Source organism: Brienomyrus brachyistius, chromosome 4 (genome assembly GCF_023856365.1).
Source record: "Brienomyrus brachyistius isolate T26 chromosome 4, BBRACH_0.4, whole genome shotgun sequence".
Taxonomy (NCBI): Eukaryota; Metazoa; Chordata; class Actinopteri; order Osteoglossiformes; family Mormyridae; genus Brienomyrus; species Brienomyrus brachyistius.
The window spans coordinates 2,020,022-2,037,719 of NC_064536.1; the positions used below are offsets into that span (position 1 = coordinate 2,020,022).

Sequence of the window (17,698 nt, forward strand, 5' to 3'; positions counted from 1 at the left end):
CGTCTGAACAGATATAACATAGCGATCCTACACTAACCCAGTGAAGCTCACCTTTTAATCTGACACTCCTGAAGTGACTGTGAATTAACAGCATTTCACTTCCAAATGAAACCATCATCACGATGATGCACCTGTGACCCCCAGACACCAGCCGCTCCACTTTACCTGCCCTCCGCTCTTTTTGTTCCATTTTCTCTCCTCCCACCTCGGCTGGGAACAGACATCGGCGTCTCCCTCACATTTCCTGTCTCTTACGCCAGGAGACGCCGATTCGGAATAAGGACGCCGCTGACTGCCACCAGCCGCCCCAAACTTTCCTCGTCACGCTGTCAGTTTTATTTTTTACTAAGTCTGCCTTACTAAGGCTTCGGTCCAGTCAGCTATCGCTGCCTGTGTGTCCTTAAACTCACACCATGCTGCAACTGTCCACTTTCTGAAACAACCAGAACTGTGTTTTGAAGCTGAAATTGCAGTGAAAGTACAAATAAACTGATGGTGTCATGGTATGTGACCCCAGATCTGAGGTCAGGCAGCAGCCTCAGTCTCCTCCTGTCCACCACCTTCCTCCCTCATTCACAGTCCTGCCCCAAGGAGACCCTGATGGCAGTGAGGATGAGGCCTGGTAGGGATGTCAAGGGCAACGAGACCAGCCTGGGAAGGATTAACATCCAGAACCCTGAAGAGATCAGAGCTGGGAAACACCCTCATCTGACTGCTTAGGAGAATTATTAAGGATCACCTCAAGGAGAGGGGCGTACAGAGTCTCCCGTGTTCCTGGTGTGAAAATGCTGGATGCTGGTGAAGACTGGATACCCAATGAAATAGTCTTCAGTATCTCCAGTTTACAGTGTGGAATACCCATTAATACTGACCTCAGTACAGTGTCTCCAGTTTATAGTGTGGGATACCCAGTAATACTGACCTCAGTATCCCCAGTTTACAGTGTGGGATACCCAGTAATACTGACCTCAGTATCCCCAGTTTACAGTGTGGGATACCCAGTAATACTGACCTCAGTATCCCCAGTTTACAGTGTGGGATACCCAGTAATACTGACCTCAGTATCCCCAGTTTACAGTGTGGGATACCCAGTAATACTGACCTCAGTATCCCCAGTTTACAGTGTGGGATACCCAGTAATACTGACCTCAGTATCCCCAGTTTACAGTGTAGGATACCCAGTAATACTGACCTCAGTATCCCCAGTTTACAGTGTGGGATACCCTGTAATACTGACCTCAGTATCTGCAGCATACAGTGTGGAATTCACAGTAATACTGACCTCAGTATCTCCAGTTTACAGTGTGAATCCCCCAGTCCAGCAGAGAGCAGCTTCACTCCTGAATCCTGCAGGTCATTGTCACTCAGGTCCAGCTCTCTCAGGGGTGAGGAGTTTGATCTGAGAGCTGAAGCCAGCGCCTCACAGCATTTCTCTGTGAGATTACAGCTGTTCAGCCTGCAAAAGGAGCCCTGTTGTTATACACACAGACCGGTATATATCCTACACATCGGTGATCATAGTGGTACAAAATATCCAATCAAACTTTTTTTCAGCATAACAAGATGCACAGAATACACTTCAAAGAGAATTAATAGCTAAACACAACACTACATTAAATCACTACAGTTAGAAAAGTGATTAAACATGACACATTATTAATGCTGGCCAGTCCTCTGATGGTCATCATGTTCCCTATCATGATGAATACAGTGAACATTTTCATTTCAAAGCACAAATATCCTGAAAGGTTTTGTGTGCATAATATTCAGGAACTGGATCAATCTACTCAGATGAGCAGCTGTTGGCACAATACAGGATCTCCTGTAAATTTACTGTGTATTTTGGCCATTTCTTGCAGTCATATAATCATTGACAGTGGGTAAGTAAGTCTATCATAGGTTAAAAGCCTTTAGTTTTATTCAAACTGTACATTTTCATGTCATACAGACGATATTCCCAATAAAGTTCTGCATGTGTTATATTGCATTATCTTCCAGAGCCAGTTTGCATGAGGACATGAGTGTGAATATGCGCTAAAATCCATTCAGTCAAAGGTTAATTAAAATACATCAGATATTTTGTTGCTGCAATGTCCATGAAACTCTGGATTCAACTCCAACCTGCTTTTTAATGATCTTAAAGGGCCAGTTACCCTGAGACTTTAATATCTGCATAAGTATTTCCATAAAGCTCTGAGCAGTGCTGTGGCTCAATGATCAGCACTACAGCCGACCATCTAGGGTGTCGGGTTCAGTTCAGGCCTGGGATATATATGTGTGTGTGTGTGTTTATGTGGGATTTGAATAATGTCCAGAGGAGTTTATGTCCTTTAAATGACACCTGAATTCCTGATCCTGTCAGTGAAATCCTTTTTGTTCTGTGTTGCTCTACCTGGGAATGTATAAAATCACCAAAACCCTAATTGTAGAACTGAACTTCTTTCAGATATGCTTTTAAAAGGAACATTCATTTAAAAGAAATATTTCTCAACAGTGATACTTCATCCCTGTGTGGAAATTGTCTTTTCACCTCCCATTCTGCTCCATGAGACACACAGACACACACAGGTGAGAGGAAGTTTGGGGTCACAGCACAGGGACGGCCAGCATCCAGCACCCCTGCGGTGATTGGCATTAAGGGATCTGCTCAAGGACCCAGTGATGACATCACTCTGCCGGCCAGCAGATCTGAACCAGCGGCCTTCCACTCACAGGCACAGAGTCCCAAGAGATTCTGGCTCTTGGCTGTTTGTTACACAAAGGACGGTCATGGAAAACCTGTCACTTTACTACGTCACTAACTTCAGTCGATATAAAATCTGGCTTCCAGACTGTCATGGTGAACAAAATATAGAGCATCGTGTTTAATCCACAATGGAAATAAATGTTGCATTTTCATTATATACTTAAAACAATGTTAATATGTAACTGCCCGAGTGGAGGTGTTATTGGTGGGAAAGCACAAAGAGTATCTTTGTACAGGTACTGTGACAATAAAGATATTCTGTTCTATTCTCTCCTCAGCCAGGAGCAGCTGTGGCCAGCAGAGGCCGCCAGTGAGCAGCCAGAGACAGCAGTCATACAGAAGCTCCCAGCTCTGGGCTCCATCACATGAACACACCTGCTGACAATAACACTCACATACCACTTATACACCCTGTGGATAAAGAGCCCTCACTGTTTCTATAGCAGGTTAGGATGCTGTGCCTGTAATCAGAAGGCAGACTGGATGGGAATAGAAATCTCACTTTTTTATTTGTTACTACATCACTACCTTAAGTCATTATAAAGTCTGTGGTGCAGATTAGCTACTGCTATAGAAACAGCTGTAGTCGAGATTATCAAAATAAAATCCAGTTATTAATCCATGAGGAAAAATACATTATATTCATCAGACAGTATCCATTTATTACTGCCAGACCAGACATGATTTCCATCCCCACGTCACTTACAGAGCCGTCCTGGAGTTCTTGACCACAGGCAGCAGCCTCCAGTGCTCTTTATCTGATCTGATGAATTTCTTCAGATCAAACACATCCAGCTCCTCATCTGACATCAGCATCACAAAGGCCAGAGCTGAGTACTGTGCAGGTGAGAGATCTTCTGCTGAAAGGCTTCCTGAATTCAGGTATCTTTGCATTTCCTCTACTAGAGAATTGTCACCCAGTTCAGTCAGACAATGGAACAGGTTGATGGTCCTTTCTGGAGATAAATTCTCCTGTATTTTCTCCTTGATGTATTTGGCTGTTTTCTCAATGTTATGTGAGCTGGTCCCTGTCTGTCCCAGTAACCTTTTCAACAGAGTCTTACTGGAGTCTGTTGAGAGGCCCAGGAGGAAGCGGAGGTAGAGGTCCAAGTGTCCATTCTTGCTCTCCAGTGCCTGATCCACTTCAGTCTCCAGCAGATCAGCTGATGAGTTTGACAGAAACATGTATAAAGCAGCGAGATACTCCTGGATGCTCAGATGCACAAAGCAGTACACCTTCTCCTGATAGAACCCACATTCCTCTTTAAAGACTTCTGTGCACACTCCAGAGTAAACTGAAGCTTCAGCGACATCAATGTCATTCTCTTTCAGATCTTGCTCATAAAATATGAGATTGCCTTTCTCAAGGTTGTCAAAAGCCAGTTTGCCAAGTTTTAGAAGGAATTCCTTGCTGTGTGTTTTAAGCTGTAATTTGTTCATATACTTGTCAGTTTTACATTCGCTCTGAAAGATCAGGAAGTGTGTGTACATTTCAGTCAGAGTCCCTGGAATTTCTCCCCTGTCAGTCTCACTGAAAAGCATCTCAAGCACAGTGGCTGAAATCCAGCAGAACACAGGTATGTGGCACATGATGAAGAGGCTCCTTGATGATTTCACATGTGTGATAATCCTGCTGGCCAGGCTCTCATCACCAAATCTCCTCCTGAAATACTCCTCCTTCTGGGCATCACTGAACCCTCGTATCTCTGTCACCTGGTCGATGTACGCAGGAGGTATCTGATTGGCTGCTGCTGGCCGGGAGGTTATCCAGAGGACAGCGGATGGAAGCAGATCCCCCTTAATGAGGTTAGTCAACAGCACATCCAGTGACATTTTCTTTGTTACATCAAACCAGCTCCCATTGTTCTGAAAATCTAGAGGAAGGCGACACTCATCCAGACCATCAAAGATGAACAAGATTTTGTACCTAAGCAGCTCAGTGGATTTAAGTGATTTCAGTTCTGGGACAAAGTGGTGAAGCAGTTCAATCAGACTGTATTCACCCTTAATCATATTCAGGTCCCGGAAAGGAAGAGCAAATATGAAGTGAACATCCTGGTTTGCTTTTCCTTCTGCCCAGTCGAGAATAAATTTCTGCACAGAGACTGTTTTCCCGATACCTGCCACCCCTTTAGTGAGTACAGTTTTGATCGATGTCTCACGCCCACATAAGGGTTTAAATATATCATTGCACTTGACTGTAGTATCTTCTCTTTGCCTTTTCTTGGATGCTGTTTCAATCTGTCTCACTTCATGTTCATCATTGACTCCTCCAGTCCCACCTTCAGTTATGTAGAGTTCTGTGTAAATCTCATTGAGAAGTGCTGGCTGTCTTCCCTTAGCTTTCCCTTCAAATACACACTCACATTTCTGCTTCAGGTTACATTTGATCATGCTGGACATGAGCTTCCCTGAAGAAGAGAGGAAAATGCACTAATTCTCAACATGATCCTGACCAGTATGGTAGGAGGATTAAAACACACAACATTAATCCCAACATGATTACCTTAAACCTAACCCAAACCCTAACCTAACCCTAACCCAGCCCCAACAAAACAAAATATGAGACTTTTTAGTTTTTGATTGCAGTCACAGATATTTGTGGGGACCTGAGAAAAGTTCCCCCACCATAAAAATAACAGGTCAATTTTGTTGGTATACATAAACCCCCTCCCCCAAACACACAAACACTTTTTAGTATTTCATTGTGTTAAAATTAAGCTTCACATTATACATATTTTTTACTGAAACCCCAGATATCTGTTATATCAGTTCCAGTCCAAGCTAATGTGGAGCCCTAAGAGATCATCACCACCGGCGCCCCCTGCCTGAGGCAAAGTGAAATTGGCTGGCAAGTCGGCGCCCCTCAGAAGGTGGTGCCCTAGGAGAGCATCACCACCGGCGCCCCCTGCCTGAGGCAAAGTGAAATTGGCTGGCAAGTCGGCGCCCCCTCAGAAGGTGGAGCCCTAGGCGGCCGCCTATGTCGCCTATAGGACTGACCGGCCCTGACTGGGGGGGCATTAAACCCAGCCAATAACAGCACCTAAGCCAGATTATAACTTTCTAAACACAAAGTAAACAGCAAGAGAAATGACAGCTGGCTGGCATTCATGCACAAAACCTCATTCAATGAGCACATCGCTCACATGATGATGCTGTTTGTATGCATATAAGACTAATCAGTAATAAAAATGCAGAGGATTTAAACTATTAGTTTAAAAGAGGGATGGGAACAGAAAAGCATTTTATTTGCCTATTACAGTTTACTATCCTGAGACAGACACAGTGGACGGTTCATGCAGGTGCAGCAGGACACGTTAAAGATAAAGAGTATTTCTGACAATGATGCTGTAGGTTATTCCCCATCCCAAACACCTGAAAAGTATTAATGACTTTCCCTATGAATTTACGCTGGGAGTAACTGACGTTAATTCTAGCCATTTATTAAATTAGCAAATGCCTAATTATCCAAAGTTAGTTAGTAACACGGTAATTACTCTGATTAGTGAGTATTACCTCTGTCTTTTTCCAATTTTTCCTCCTCTCTTCTTCGTCCTTTTGTTCCCCAGGAACCCAAGGACTTCAGTCTACCTGACAGGATAGTGCCTGTTTGAATTCCATACATCCATCCATCATCTCCCGCTTGATCCGGAGTCGGGTCTGTTTGAATTAGATACCATTAATCGTATCACATACTTATCAATCGTATCAATGTCACTTACAGACGCCTAGTGTGATACTGGGGGGGTGTCACGACCACTACCGGACGGAACGGTGATCATGCGGGTTAGCTGGTACGAAGCAGGCAAACAGGCAGGTATCGGGGCAAAATGGGGGTTTATTGGGGGAAACTAGGACTAGCGACTAGGGACAGACAGAAAACCATCACCAATACTACAGCTAACAACAATGACAGACAAAGGACTCAGGTAAGACACGGACTGAAATACACAGGACTGATTGAAAATAATCAGACACAGCTGGGTATGATCGCGAAAGAACATGTGGGTAAGCAGGGGGCGTGGCACACATGAGGAGCCAACGAGCAGTTCATGACAGAACCCCCCCCCAAAGGCGCGCTTCACCGGGCGCGCCAGGGATGAGGCGACAGACGGGACACGGGAACCGGGACCTGGAGCAAAAAAAAACAGAACCATCAACGAGAGACGGGAAACAGGACCGATGCACAAAACAGGGCAAGCGACAGGACGTGAGACAGTAGCTGACAAAGGACTGGGAAGGCAGAAAGACAAACCAGGAAAGGGGACATAGCGGGAACAGGAGGAACAAAAGGAGCGGGAGTGACGGGAGGGAACAGCGGGAAACCAGGAGCAGAGCGGGGCAGAACAAAGGGATCGGGAACAGAGGACAGCGGGACAAAAGCGGGAGGAGGAGCGAAGGGATGAGGGACGGAGAAAGGAGGAGGAAAGGAAGGAGGGACAGAGGCAGGGAAGAAGGGAGAGAAGGCGGGGGAACAGGGGAAAGCCCGAGGGAGCCCCAGCGGGTGATGGGAGACGGCCGAGGGGCCGCAGCCGACCGGGAGGCCGGAGCCGGAGGGCAGGCGGCGACGTCTTCCTCCGCGCAGGAGTGGGTGGACCCGCAGGCGACAGCGGAGCTGACGTCGGGGAGTCCGCAGGCGACCGACCAGGCACCGGAGGTGGGAGCGAAGCAGGGCGACGAGGCCGCGGAGGGGGACCCGCAGGCGACAGCCGACCCGGAGGGCCAGGACCCGTAGGCGCCAACTGAGCCCTAGCGCAGGCGAGGGAGGGTGAGCCAGGGGCAGGGCGGGTGGGACCCTAGTCCGACGTCTGTGTCCCCTTCCCTTGCGGGACACAGACTAAACGGCCCTCGATCGGGGTCGAGGATGCCGGGGCGAGGACAGAGGAGTCACTGGGGACAAAGTCACTAGGGCAGGCAGTGGAAGGGGCGCCTGCCCGGAAGCTGCAGGTTGCTGCAGGGGGGGCGCCTGCCCGGGAGCTGCAGGTTGCTGCAGGGGGGGCAGAGAGGGCGCCTCGGGTGTGGGCGTGGTCTCCGCAGGCAGCAGCGGCTGCACAGGAGCGGGGTCCGCAGGCAGCGGCGGCGGCTCGGGAGCGAGGTCCGCAGGCAGCGGCGGCGGCTCGGGAGCGAGGTCCGCAGGCAGCGGCGGCGGCTCGGGAGCGAGGTCCGCAGGCAGCGGCGGCTGCTCGGGCTCGCAAGCCACAGGTGGAGGAAGCTGCGCAGACGTAGCGGACAGCGGTGATGGCTGCTCCGGCTGCACAGGTTGCAGAGGCGGGAGCTGCGCTGACAGCGCAGGCAGAACTGGCAAGTCCTGGGAGGGGGAGACGGGTGCGATCCTCTTCAGGACCTGGGGCATTCGGGGGATAGAGTCCCTTACAGCCCTAAAACCTCCCCAATTTGCCAGTCACTCGGGCCGGTAACTGTACCGGTCCAGGGCGGTAACTGCTCCGGGGGGATAGGCTCCAGCACAGGGAACGTGAAGGGCTCATCCTCCTCCTCGTCGCTGGGAGCCCAGAGCCTCGCTAGGGAGTAGGCTCCCAGATAGAGCGGTTCTGGGTCAGAGCCCAGGACGAGCTCCTCTCTCTCGCCCTCCGAGAGAGGCCAGGGGTTGGCGAGGGAGCAGGGGCCCAGACTGATTGGCTCCTCCAGGTGCTTCCTTCTCCTCTGCTTCCTCCTTTTCTTACGGTCTGTCATTGTGTCACGACCACTACCGGACGGAACGGCGATCGTGCGGGTTAGCTGGTACCAAGCAGGCAAACAGGCAGGTATCGGGGCAAAACGGGGGTTTATTGGGGGAAACTAGGACTAGCGACAGACAGGAAACCATCACCAATACTACAGCTAACAACAATGACAGACAAAGGACTCAGGTAAGACACGGACTGAAATACACAGGACTGATTGAAAATAATCAGACACAGCTGGGTACGATCGAGAAAGAACACGTGGGTAAGCAGGGGGCGTGGCACACATGAGGAGCCGATGAGCAGGTCATGACGGGGGGGGGGGGGTTGCTTATTTAAAACACTTATTATTTTGAAATAATTTAAATTAGTATTACTAAATAAATATATTACAAGTTAAAATTTATTTTTCCCCCTTCCCTTCCTATCCTTTGGGGCCCTAGGACGCCCCCTTCTGACTGGATGGTACCCCTAGGCTTTACCTACACTACCTATGCCACAGGCCCCGATATACAGAATTCAATTCAATATATTTTTATATAGCGCCTTTCACTACTGAGTCCAAGGTGTTTTACATGGGCATGTTGGGGTACATTCCTGCCTTATTTATGCAGAATAATTCAAAAATACAGAAGAGAGAAGACAAGGAAATGAAAGAAAAAAGTCAGATGACAAGTAGGGTGTCATGCCCGGCTCGTCCGCTCCTCGTGTGTGCCATGCCCCCTGATTACCCGCGTGTGCTTCCCTGATCGTCTCCAGCTGTGTCCAATTACTTTGATCAGTCTTGTCCTATTTAAGTGTTAGTCTTGCTTGTCGCCCGGAGACGTGCGCCTTGGAGAGGGGGCTCCCACAGGCGAACGACCGCCTCTGCCGGCAGACCCCGCGCCGGAGCAACCGCGCCTGCCCGCTGCCGCCTGCGCATCCCACACAGCCACCTCCGCTGCCTGCTGTATAAGAACATAAGAACATAAGAACTATAGAAACGAGAGGAGGCCATTCGGCCCATCAAGCTCGCTTGGGGAGAACTAAACTAATAGCTCAGTCTTTAAAATCTTATCTAGCTCTGATTTAAAGGAACCCAAGGATTCAGCTTGCACTACATTATCAGGAAGGCTATTCCATACTCTGACTACACGCTGTGTAAAGAAGTGCTTCCTTAAATCCAGCTTGAAATGTTCTCCCGCTAATTTCCACCTATGGCCACGAGTTTGTGTATTTAAACTAATGCTGAAGTAACTATTTGGCTGAACAGCATCCAAGCCTGTTAGAATCTTATATACCTGGATCATGTCCCCCCTCAGTCTCCTTTGCTTGAGACTGAACAGATTTAGCTCAAGTAACCGTTCCTCGTATGGCATTCCTCTAAGACCAGGAATCATTTTTGTGGCCCTACGCTGCACCTTTTCTTAGGCCACAATGTCCTTTTTAAGATATGGTGACCAAACCTGCACACAATATTCTAGGTGAGGTCTCACCAAGGAATTGTATAATCTTAGCATTACCTCCCTTGACTTAAACTCCACACACCTGGAGATATACCCCAACATCTTATTAGCCTTTTTTATTTCTGTATCTGTGCAGCAAGTGCACTCTGACTGTAGCTCCCGTGCCCGAGGCGCTCCCTCTGACTGCAGCTCCCGCGCCCAGGCCTGAGGCGCTCCCTCTGACTGCAGCTCCCGCGCCGAGGCGCTCCCTCTGACTGCAGCTCCCGCGCCCGAGGCGCTCCCTCTGACTGCAGCTCCCGCGCCCAGGCCTGAGGCGCTCCCTCTGACTGCAGCTCCCGCGCCGAGGCGCTCCCTCTGACTGCAGCTCCCGCGCCCGAGGCGCTCCCTCTGACTGCAGCTCCCGCGCCCAGGCCCGAGGCGCTCCCTCTGCCTGCAGCTCCCGCGCCCACGTCTGAGGCGCTCCCTCTGCCTGCAGCTCCCGCGCCCAGGCCCGAGGCGCTCCCTCTGCCTGCAGCTCCCGCGCCCACGTCTGAGGCGCTCTCTCTGACTGCAGCTCCCTCGCCCACGCCCGAGGCGCTCTCTCTGACTGCAGCTCCCTCGCCCACGCCCGAGGCGCTCCCTCTGACTGCAGCTCCCTCGCCCGAGGCGCAAACTCTGACTGCAGCTCCCGCGCCCGAGGCGCTCCCTCTGACTGCAGCTCCCGCGCCCGAGGCGCTCCCTCTGACTGCAGCTCCCGCGCCGAGGCGCTCCCTCTGACTGCAGCTCCCTCGCCCGAGGCGCTCCCTCTGACTGCAGCTCCCGCGCCGAGGCGCTCCCTCTGACTACAGCTCCCGCGCCCGAGGCGCTCCCTCTGACTGCAGCTCCCGCGCCCGAGGCGCTCCCTCTGACTGCAGCTCCCGCGCCCGAGGCGCTCCCTCTGACTGCAGCTCCCGCGCCCAGGCCCGAGGCGCTCCCTCTGCCTGCAGCTCCCGCGCCCACGTCTGAGGCGCTCCCTCTGCCTGCAGCTCCCGCGCCCAGGCCCGAGGCGCTCCCTCTGCCTGCAGCTCCCGCGCCCAGGCCCGAGGCGCTCCCTCTGCCTGCAGCTCCCGCGCCCACGTCTGAGGCGCTCTCTCTGACTGCAGCTCCCTCGCCCACGCCCGAGGCGCTCTCTCTGACTGCAGCTCCCTCGCCCACGCCCGAGGCGCTCCCTCTGACTGCAGCTCCCTCGCCCGAGGCGCAAACTCTGACTGCAGCTCCCGCGCCCGAGGCGCTCCCTCTGACTGCAGCTCCCGCGCCCGAGGCGCTCCCTCTGACTGCAGCTCCCGCGCCGAGGCGCTCCCTCTGACTGCAGCTCCCTCGCCCGAGGCGCTCCCTCTGACTGCAGCTCCCGCGCCGAGGCGCTCCCTCTGACTACAGCTCCCGCGCCCGAGGCGCTCCCTCTGACTGCAGCTCCCGCGCCCGAGGCGCTCCCTCTGACTGCAGCTCCCGCGCCCGAGGCGCTCCCTCTGACTGCAGCTCCCGCGCCCAGGCCCGAGGCGCTCCCTCTGCCTGCAGCTCCCGCGCCCACGTCTGAGGCGCTCCCTCTGCCTGCAGCTCCCGCGCCCAGGCCCGAGGCGCTCCCTCTGCCTGCAGCTCCCGCGCCCAGGCCCGAGGCGCTCCCTCTGCCTGCAGCTCCCGCGCCCAGGCCCGAGGCGCTCCCTCTGCCTGCAGCTCCCGCGCCCAGGCCCGAGGCGCTCCCTCTGCCTGCAGCTCCCGCGCCCACGTCTGAGGCGCTCCCTCTGCCTGCAGCTCCCGCGCCCAGGCCCGAGGCGCTCCCTCTGCCTGCAGCTCCCGCGCCCAGGCCCGAGGCGCTCCCTCTGCCTGCAGCTCCCGCGCCCACGTCTGAGGCGCTCCCTCTGACTGCAGCTCCCACGCCCAGGTCCGAGGCGTTCCCTCCGCCCTGTGGCCCTTGAAACTCTTGCTCCTGACCCCACTCCAGTCCCTTCTGCCCCAGTTCCCGAGGAGGTCCCAGAGGACTCCATCGTCGCTCCTCCCTCTTCGGAGGTGGAGGAGCTTGAATGGGACCTCTCGGGGACCCGTCTTGTGCCTCCTTCGCCCTCACCCCGGTGAACCCGACCCCGATTGAGGGTCCAAATGTTTGTGTCCCATAAGGGGAGAGGTCACAGATGCAGGGCTGGGGTCCCACCCGCCCTGCCCCTTGTCTCGCCCTCCATCACCTGCGCTGGGTCTCGGTTTGCACCTGTGGGTCCTGGCCCTCTGGGTCGGCGGTCATCTGCGGGTCCCCCTCGACGGCCTTGTCGCCCCGCCTCGCTCCCCACTCCGGTGCCTGGTCGGTTGTCTGCGGGTTCCCCAACGGCAGCTCCTCGGTCACCTGCTGGTCCCCCATCTCCTGCACGTCGGAGGACGTCGCCGCCTACTGCGGCTCCCCCCCTCTCCTTGCCTTTGCCTAGGTCCCCTCCAGCTACCTCGTCTCCTTCCCTGGTGCTCCCTCCTGCTTCCTCCTTGGCCCCTCCATCTGTCTCCTCGGCCCCTCCGAGGTCCCCTCCGGCTCCGGCCTCCCGGCTGCCAGCGGCCCCTCCGGCTGCCTCCCGTCGCCCGCTGGGGCTCCCTCGGACTCCCCTTAGTTCCCCCTCCTTGTCTCCCTATGCTCCTGTCTTTGTCCCTCCGTTTGCTCCTCGTCCCTTCGTTCTGCCCGTCTCTGCTCCATGTCCCCCGGTGTTCCCTCCACGCACTCTCAGTCCATTTGTTCTGCCCGTTCCGTCCGTTTCATCCTTCCTCATCTGTCTATCCGCCTTCCCGATCCTCTGTCAGCTCCAATCCTATGTCCCGTCGCTCGCTATGTTTTGTACTTCGGTCCTGTTCCCTGTCCCTCGTTAATTATTTGGTTCTTTTCCCTCGTCCCGTCTGTCGCCTCCTCCTAGGCGCGCCCGGTGAAGCGTGCCTTTCTGGGGGGGGGGGGTTCTGTCATGCCCGGCTCGTCCGCTCCTCGTGTGTGCCACGCCCCCGATTACCCTCATGTGCTTCCCTGATCGTCTCCAGCTGTGTCCAATTACTTTGATCAGTCTTGTCCTATTTAAGTCTTAGTCTTGCTTGTCTCCCTTGTCCGTCATCGTGGTTAGCTGTGGTTATGGTGGTAGATGTTCCCTGTTCCCGTATTAAAACCTTAGTTTGCCCTGATCTTCACCTGTCAGCCTGTTCTTTGCACGCCTGCCCGCACAATCACCGCCTGGTTCCGCGAAGATCGTGACATAGGGAGGAAAAAGTCTCTGGGGGTCCAAGGTCACCTGGCTGCGCCTCCCCCCCCCCCCAGGTCATGCTAACAGTATAGAAGGAGTAGGAGTGGGTTTGCTTGCTAAAGGCAAAGTATAAACACAGAACAGCATACAGCTCTTCAAATTCATTTCTGTCTCCAGGATCAGTATCTAACTGTTCATATTTTTTTTTTTTTTAAAGCTGTGAAGAGCATAAAACGGTTACAATTTAAACAAAAACCACTAAAGATTAAAAATATGCTTACCCTTCTGCAGGCCAGAAGCATTCAGTCTCTGATCAAGATCATTCAGGTTCATATTCCTCAGCATTTCAAGCATGATATTGAGAGCATCAGCTTCACCGTAGACACTTATCATCTTGTCGGTAAGGTCTGTTCTATCCAAATTCTCCAGCTGACCCCTGGAAAGGGGCTTTAACTCTTTATATTTTGTGTGATTCAGTTTCCATTTAAACTCCTTCAGCTCTTCATCACTGAGCTCCTCCAGATAATCCAGCAAGAGGTCGGCAGGCGAGGTCTGGGTCTGCAGAATGTCGGAGATGAGTCCATGAGACTCACAAACCCGTACATGTCACTCCCACACATGCACTGACCTTTCCGTTAACAGAAGGCAGGTTTCATGCTTACAGGCTTAAGCGGCCTCTAAAGACACCTGCTGTGATTCTGTCATTACTATAAGAAGCACATGTGTGTGTTTATATTCTAAATTATTAAACCTTTATTTAACCAGGTTAGTCCAACAAATTTTAATTTTTTTTAATTTAAGAGACCTGTCCAAGACAGATAGCAAGACCCAACAGATAACATTAAATCAATATGGTCAATGTTACAGTACGTCTGTAACATTAGGTGTAGTGCAGTAAGGTAACGAAGTTGCCTGAGGAAGACCACTGCAGAGAGTGAGATTGTCTGCTAAGTTATTCTGTTCTGTTACAGTATGTCTGTAACATTTGGTGCAGTGTGGTATGGTAAGGAAGTAGCCTGAGGAAGAGCAGTGCGGAGAGTGAGCTTTTTGTCTGCTAAGTTATTCTGTTCTGTTACAGTATGTCTGTACCATTTAGTGCAGTGCAGTATGGTAAGGAAGTAGCCTGAGGAAGAGCACTGTGGAGAGTGAGCTTTTTGTCTGCTAAGTTATTCTGTTCTGTTACAGTAGGTTTGTAACATTTGGTGCAGTGTGGTATGGTAAGGAAGTAGCCTGAGGAAGAGCACTGCGGAGAGTGAGCTTTTTGTCTGCTGTTTTCAGCAACCTTCAGCTGAAAATAGTTACTCATCTTAAGCTCTCTTGCCTTTCAGTATCAGGTTTTTACAGACAACATGCATCTTATGCTGAAACGTTATAGCCAAACCTCTCCATGGGAATGATGAGCCATCGCTTAGATGATTATGGCTGTAAAGAAACCAGTTCCTGTGTATCGCAGTCTGACTCTGTAATAAAAACCAAGGATAATATTAGCTTTCTATTCAAAAGTCAGTTTACCAGCTGTAGTATCTTTCAAACACAGCAAACTGGGCAGTTTTTAGTCACACAGGCAGTTTATAATCACATAGAGATGTTCACTGACCATATGGATTAATAACTATGGGCCATATTCTACCGTGTGATTAAGTAAAAAGAAAGCATGCAGCCATTGACATAAGCGCTTTTAAGCACATTTCCTACTGTATGCTCTGGAGGGCTGTATTTGTCACAGACCAGGGATAACAGACCAAAATAATAAATACTTTCTTGGTCCCCATGGGGAAATTCTCTTTACACCTCCCCCTATTTTGCTCTCTGTAGGTGAGAGTAAGCTGGCTGCAAAGAGCAGTGACCCACAGTAGCACAGTAGCTGGGGGTTAAGGGCCTGACAGATGTGCTGAGGCCAGGCTGGAACCAGCAACCTTCCGATCACAACGGAGGCTTAGCCCACTGATCCACACGCTGACCCCAAAATGGCCCTCAAATTAACCAGAATGCCTTGCTCTAGTTATTGTCCGAGTTTGAAATGACCTCATTCTTTGAATTATTTGCACCTGTTGGTTTCATTACTCACCTTATTTATACTTACATGTTCCTTCATTATTCAGTGGGCACTTTGGAACCGAAATTATACATTATTCTATTGATACATTCAGTACTTGAAATGGGTCAGTACTCACAAGTACGCAGTACTGCACCTCTTTGTAATGACACTTCGTAATATATGCAGAGTATACTGACACCTAGAAATTAACAAGGGGAGTATCAGTACCTGGTGCTGAATAACAATGGGAATACCAGCATATAATACTGAATAACACGGGGAGTATCGGTACTCTATTAGGATGAATTGCTTATGAATTGGTTTCAGGGCAAGGGGAGGATCGTATGCGGGACGCTTTTCTTGTCTTCAGGAGGATGGGGAGGCATTTCGCAAGCAACATTACTCAGACAAAAGTGGGAATTTGAGGACACATTGCCTGAGGGGAGGGGTGAGCCTGGCCAGCTCATCCCCTGCCTGCACGCAGCACTAAATTTAGCATAAAGGAAGGGGGAGATCCCAGTGTTGACCTGAGCTCAGCCGTGGGATAGAGTGCGCATCGCCGGCACTTTCTCGGGACTTACATGTTGATCTCCTTCCAGGAGTGAAAAGGGCTCCCCAGTCCGTGTGTGAAGGTGGGTGATGATGGCACGTCCGAGTGTGAATAGCTTTGGGACTGCTTATGCCTTTCATTGATTCTTGGGAGTAATTATCACCGCTTGTGATAATAATTTGTAACTTCTAGGGATGTCCCGATCCGACATTGATATCGGAAATAGGTCCGATATCAGCCCAAAAAAAACTATCGGATTATATCGGACTGCGTTAAAAATCTCCGATATAAGCAGTCCGTTCCGCTATAAACTCCGTTACAGCTATTCTATCCAGCAGAGTCCAGAGCCAGCGTGCAAAGCCCACGTGATCACAACACTGCTTGCTAGCGAAGTAGCAAAGAAAAAGACCGATGTCGGCCGTGTGGCAGTATTTTTCATTAAAGTCCATAAAAGACAGTGTGGCTCAGTGCAACACTTGTTATGCACAAGTTTCCCGTGGTGGAACAGAACCGGGAAAGTTTAATACGTCCAACCTCATCGCGCATTTGAAGCAGCATCACAAAACTCTGCATGACGACTTTCACAAGACCACTGAGTTAAACAAACAAATTGAAATTGAAACTTTGGACACTCAACCTTTAGCAGTTGGTCAATTAACACATTTTTTTTCTTATGTTCCTGCTCTCAGCTGTTCCTACCATTTGCTGATGGTAAAAAATAAATAACTGAAGTGACCTTTAATTAGTATTTTGCACTTTAAAAAATATATTTTTGTTAATTTAATTAAGATATTTTTCAGGGTCTTAATATTTATTCTTTAATTCTTTTTTATATATTCTTATGTAAAAGGTTCACATTTATGCAACCAATAGTTAATAAATTGGTAGTTTTTTTCCATACTCACTGTTGCTGACTTTTGTTCTCAGTTTGATCTAGCTGTTCATACATTCCACACAACGAAATGGGTAAAAGTATTCATGATGTGTATATATATATATATATATATATATATATATATATATATATATATATATTGACCTTTGTAAAAAAAGTCAAAAACTGGGAACAATAGGCTCTAAAGCCATCGACTTACATATCAGGGGAGAGAAGCACAAGCATTTTGTCAAAAGTCAGACAACAACTGTCCCTATTCAGTTGGTTTGCCAGTCCTGCAGATACAACCTCTACAGACAGGCCTACACCCGCTTTCATAGTGTCTCCGGATCCCATGACAAGCAATGCTTTCAGTACATTCTCCTCAACCGACACACTGAAAGCAGAAGTGCTATGGGCTTTGCAAACGGTTAGCCGTCCAATCACTCCTATACGTCCAATGATGACATTCACACTGTGGTGAGCAATTTGTTGGGACCCAGTGGGTAATTGTAGGACGTTGTGGCCTGCATACCCTTCACAGCCCATTCAAGACTGGTTTTGAAGTGTGGATGGTGGAGAAAGTTCTCAAAACCCTACATTTTCTTTTACACTCTGCACCAGCCAAAACAGAGGACTTTACAGCTGCAACATCATCCTCAAGATTCCCTCTACCTTCCTGTGGCCATCGGTGGCTCAGAAATTTGCCAGCTGTCGAACGAGCATTGGAAGTCTGGCCCTCTGTTGTGAAATATGTAGACCTGGTGAAGTCAGAAAAGGTGAAAAACCCAGGGACATCTTCTTTTGACTGCATTTGTGAAGCCTGAGTGGATCCCCTTCTTCTGGCCAAACTACATTTTTTCATGGCCCAATCACGAGCATGTCAACCATTTCTGGCTAAATACCAGACAGGTGTTCCCATGATGCCCTTCCTTTGGAAGGACCTGGCAGACCTGACCTGGGTAAATATTCATCACCACAATAACAACAGCAATAAACGAATATGCAAACACGCACATGTGAACTTAACTCTAATTTTATTTTCAGACTCTCCTTCAAAGCTTCATCATATATTTCATCACTGTTAAAGAGTCAAAAGACAGAGCAGAAGCTATTGCATTTGTTATCACACACAAGTCGCATTGGGGG

General features: G+C 50.4%; 1 protein-coding gene across 3 annotated transcripts in view; it reads right to left on the reverse strand.

The window, feature by feature from the left end:
* The window catches only part of LOC125740429 (NACHT, LRR and PYD domains-containing protein 12-like), a 69,255-nt gene that overhangs the window by 40,444 nt on the left and 11,113 nt on the right, over nt 1–17,698 (reverse strand). For all 3 annotated transcript variants that reach the window (XR_007397626.1, XR_007397625.1, XM_049011521.1), the window contains exons 2-6: nt 14,469–14,547; nt 13,369–13,645; nt 6,263–6,406; nt 3,453–5,157; nt 1,283–1,456 (exon numbers count right to left, since the gene is read on the reverse strand). Coding sequence is in view for 1 of the 3 variants with exons in the window: in XM_049011521.1 (XP_048867478.1) it covers nt 1,283–1,456; nt 3,453–5,157; nt 6,263–6,406; nt 13,369–13,645; nt 14,469–14,492 (2,324 nt within the window). In the remaining 2 variants the exon portion in view is untranslated. The remainder of the gene's footprint in view (nt 1–1,282; nt 1,457–3,452; nt 5,158–6,262; nt 6,407–13,368; nt 13,646–14,468; nt 14,548–17,698) is intronic.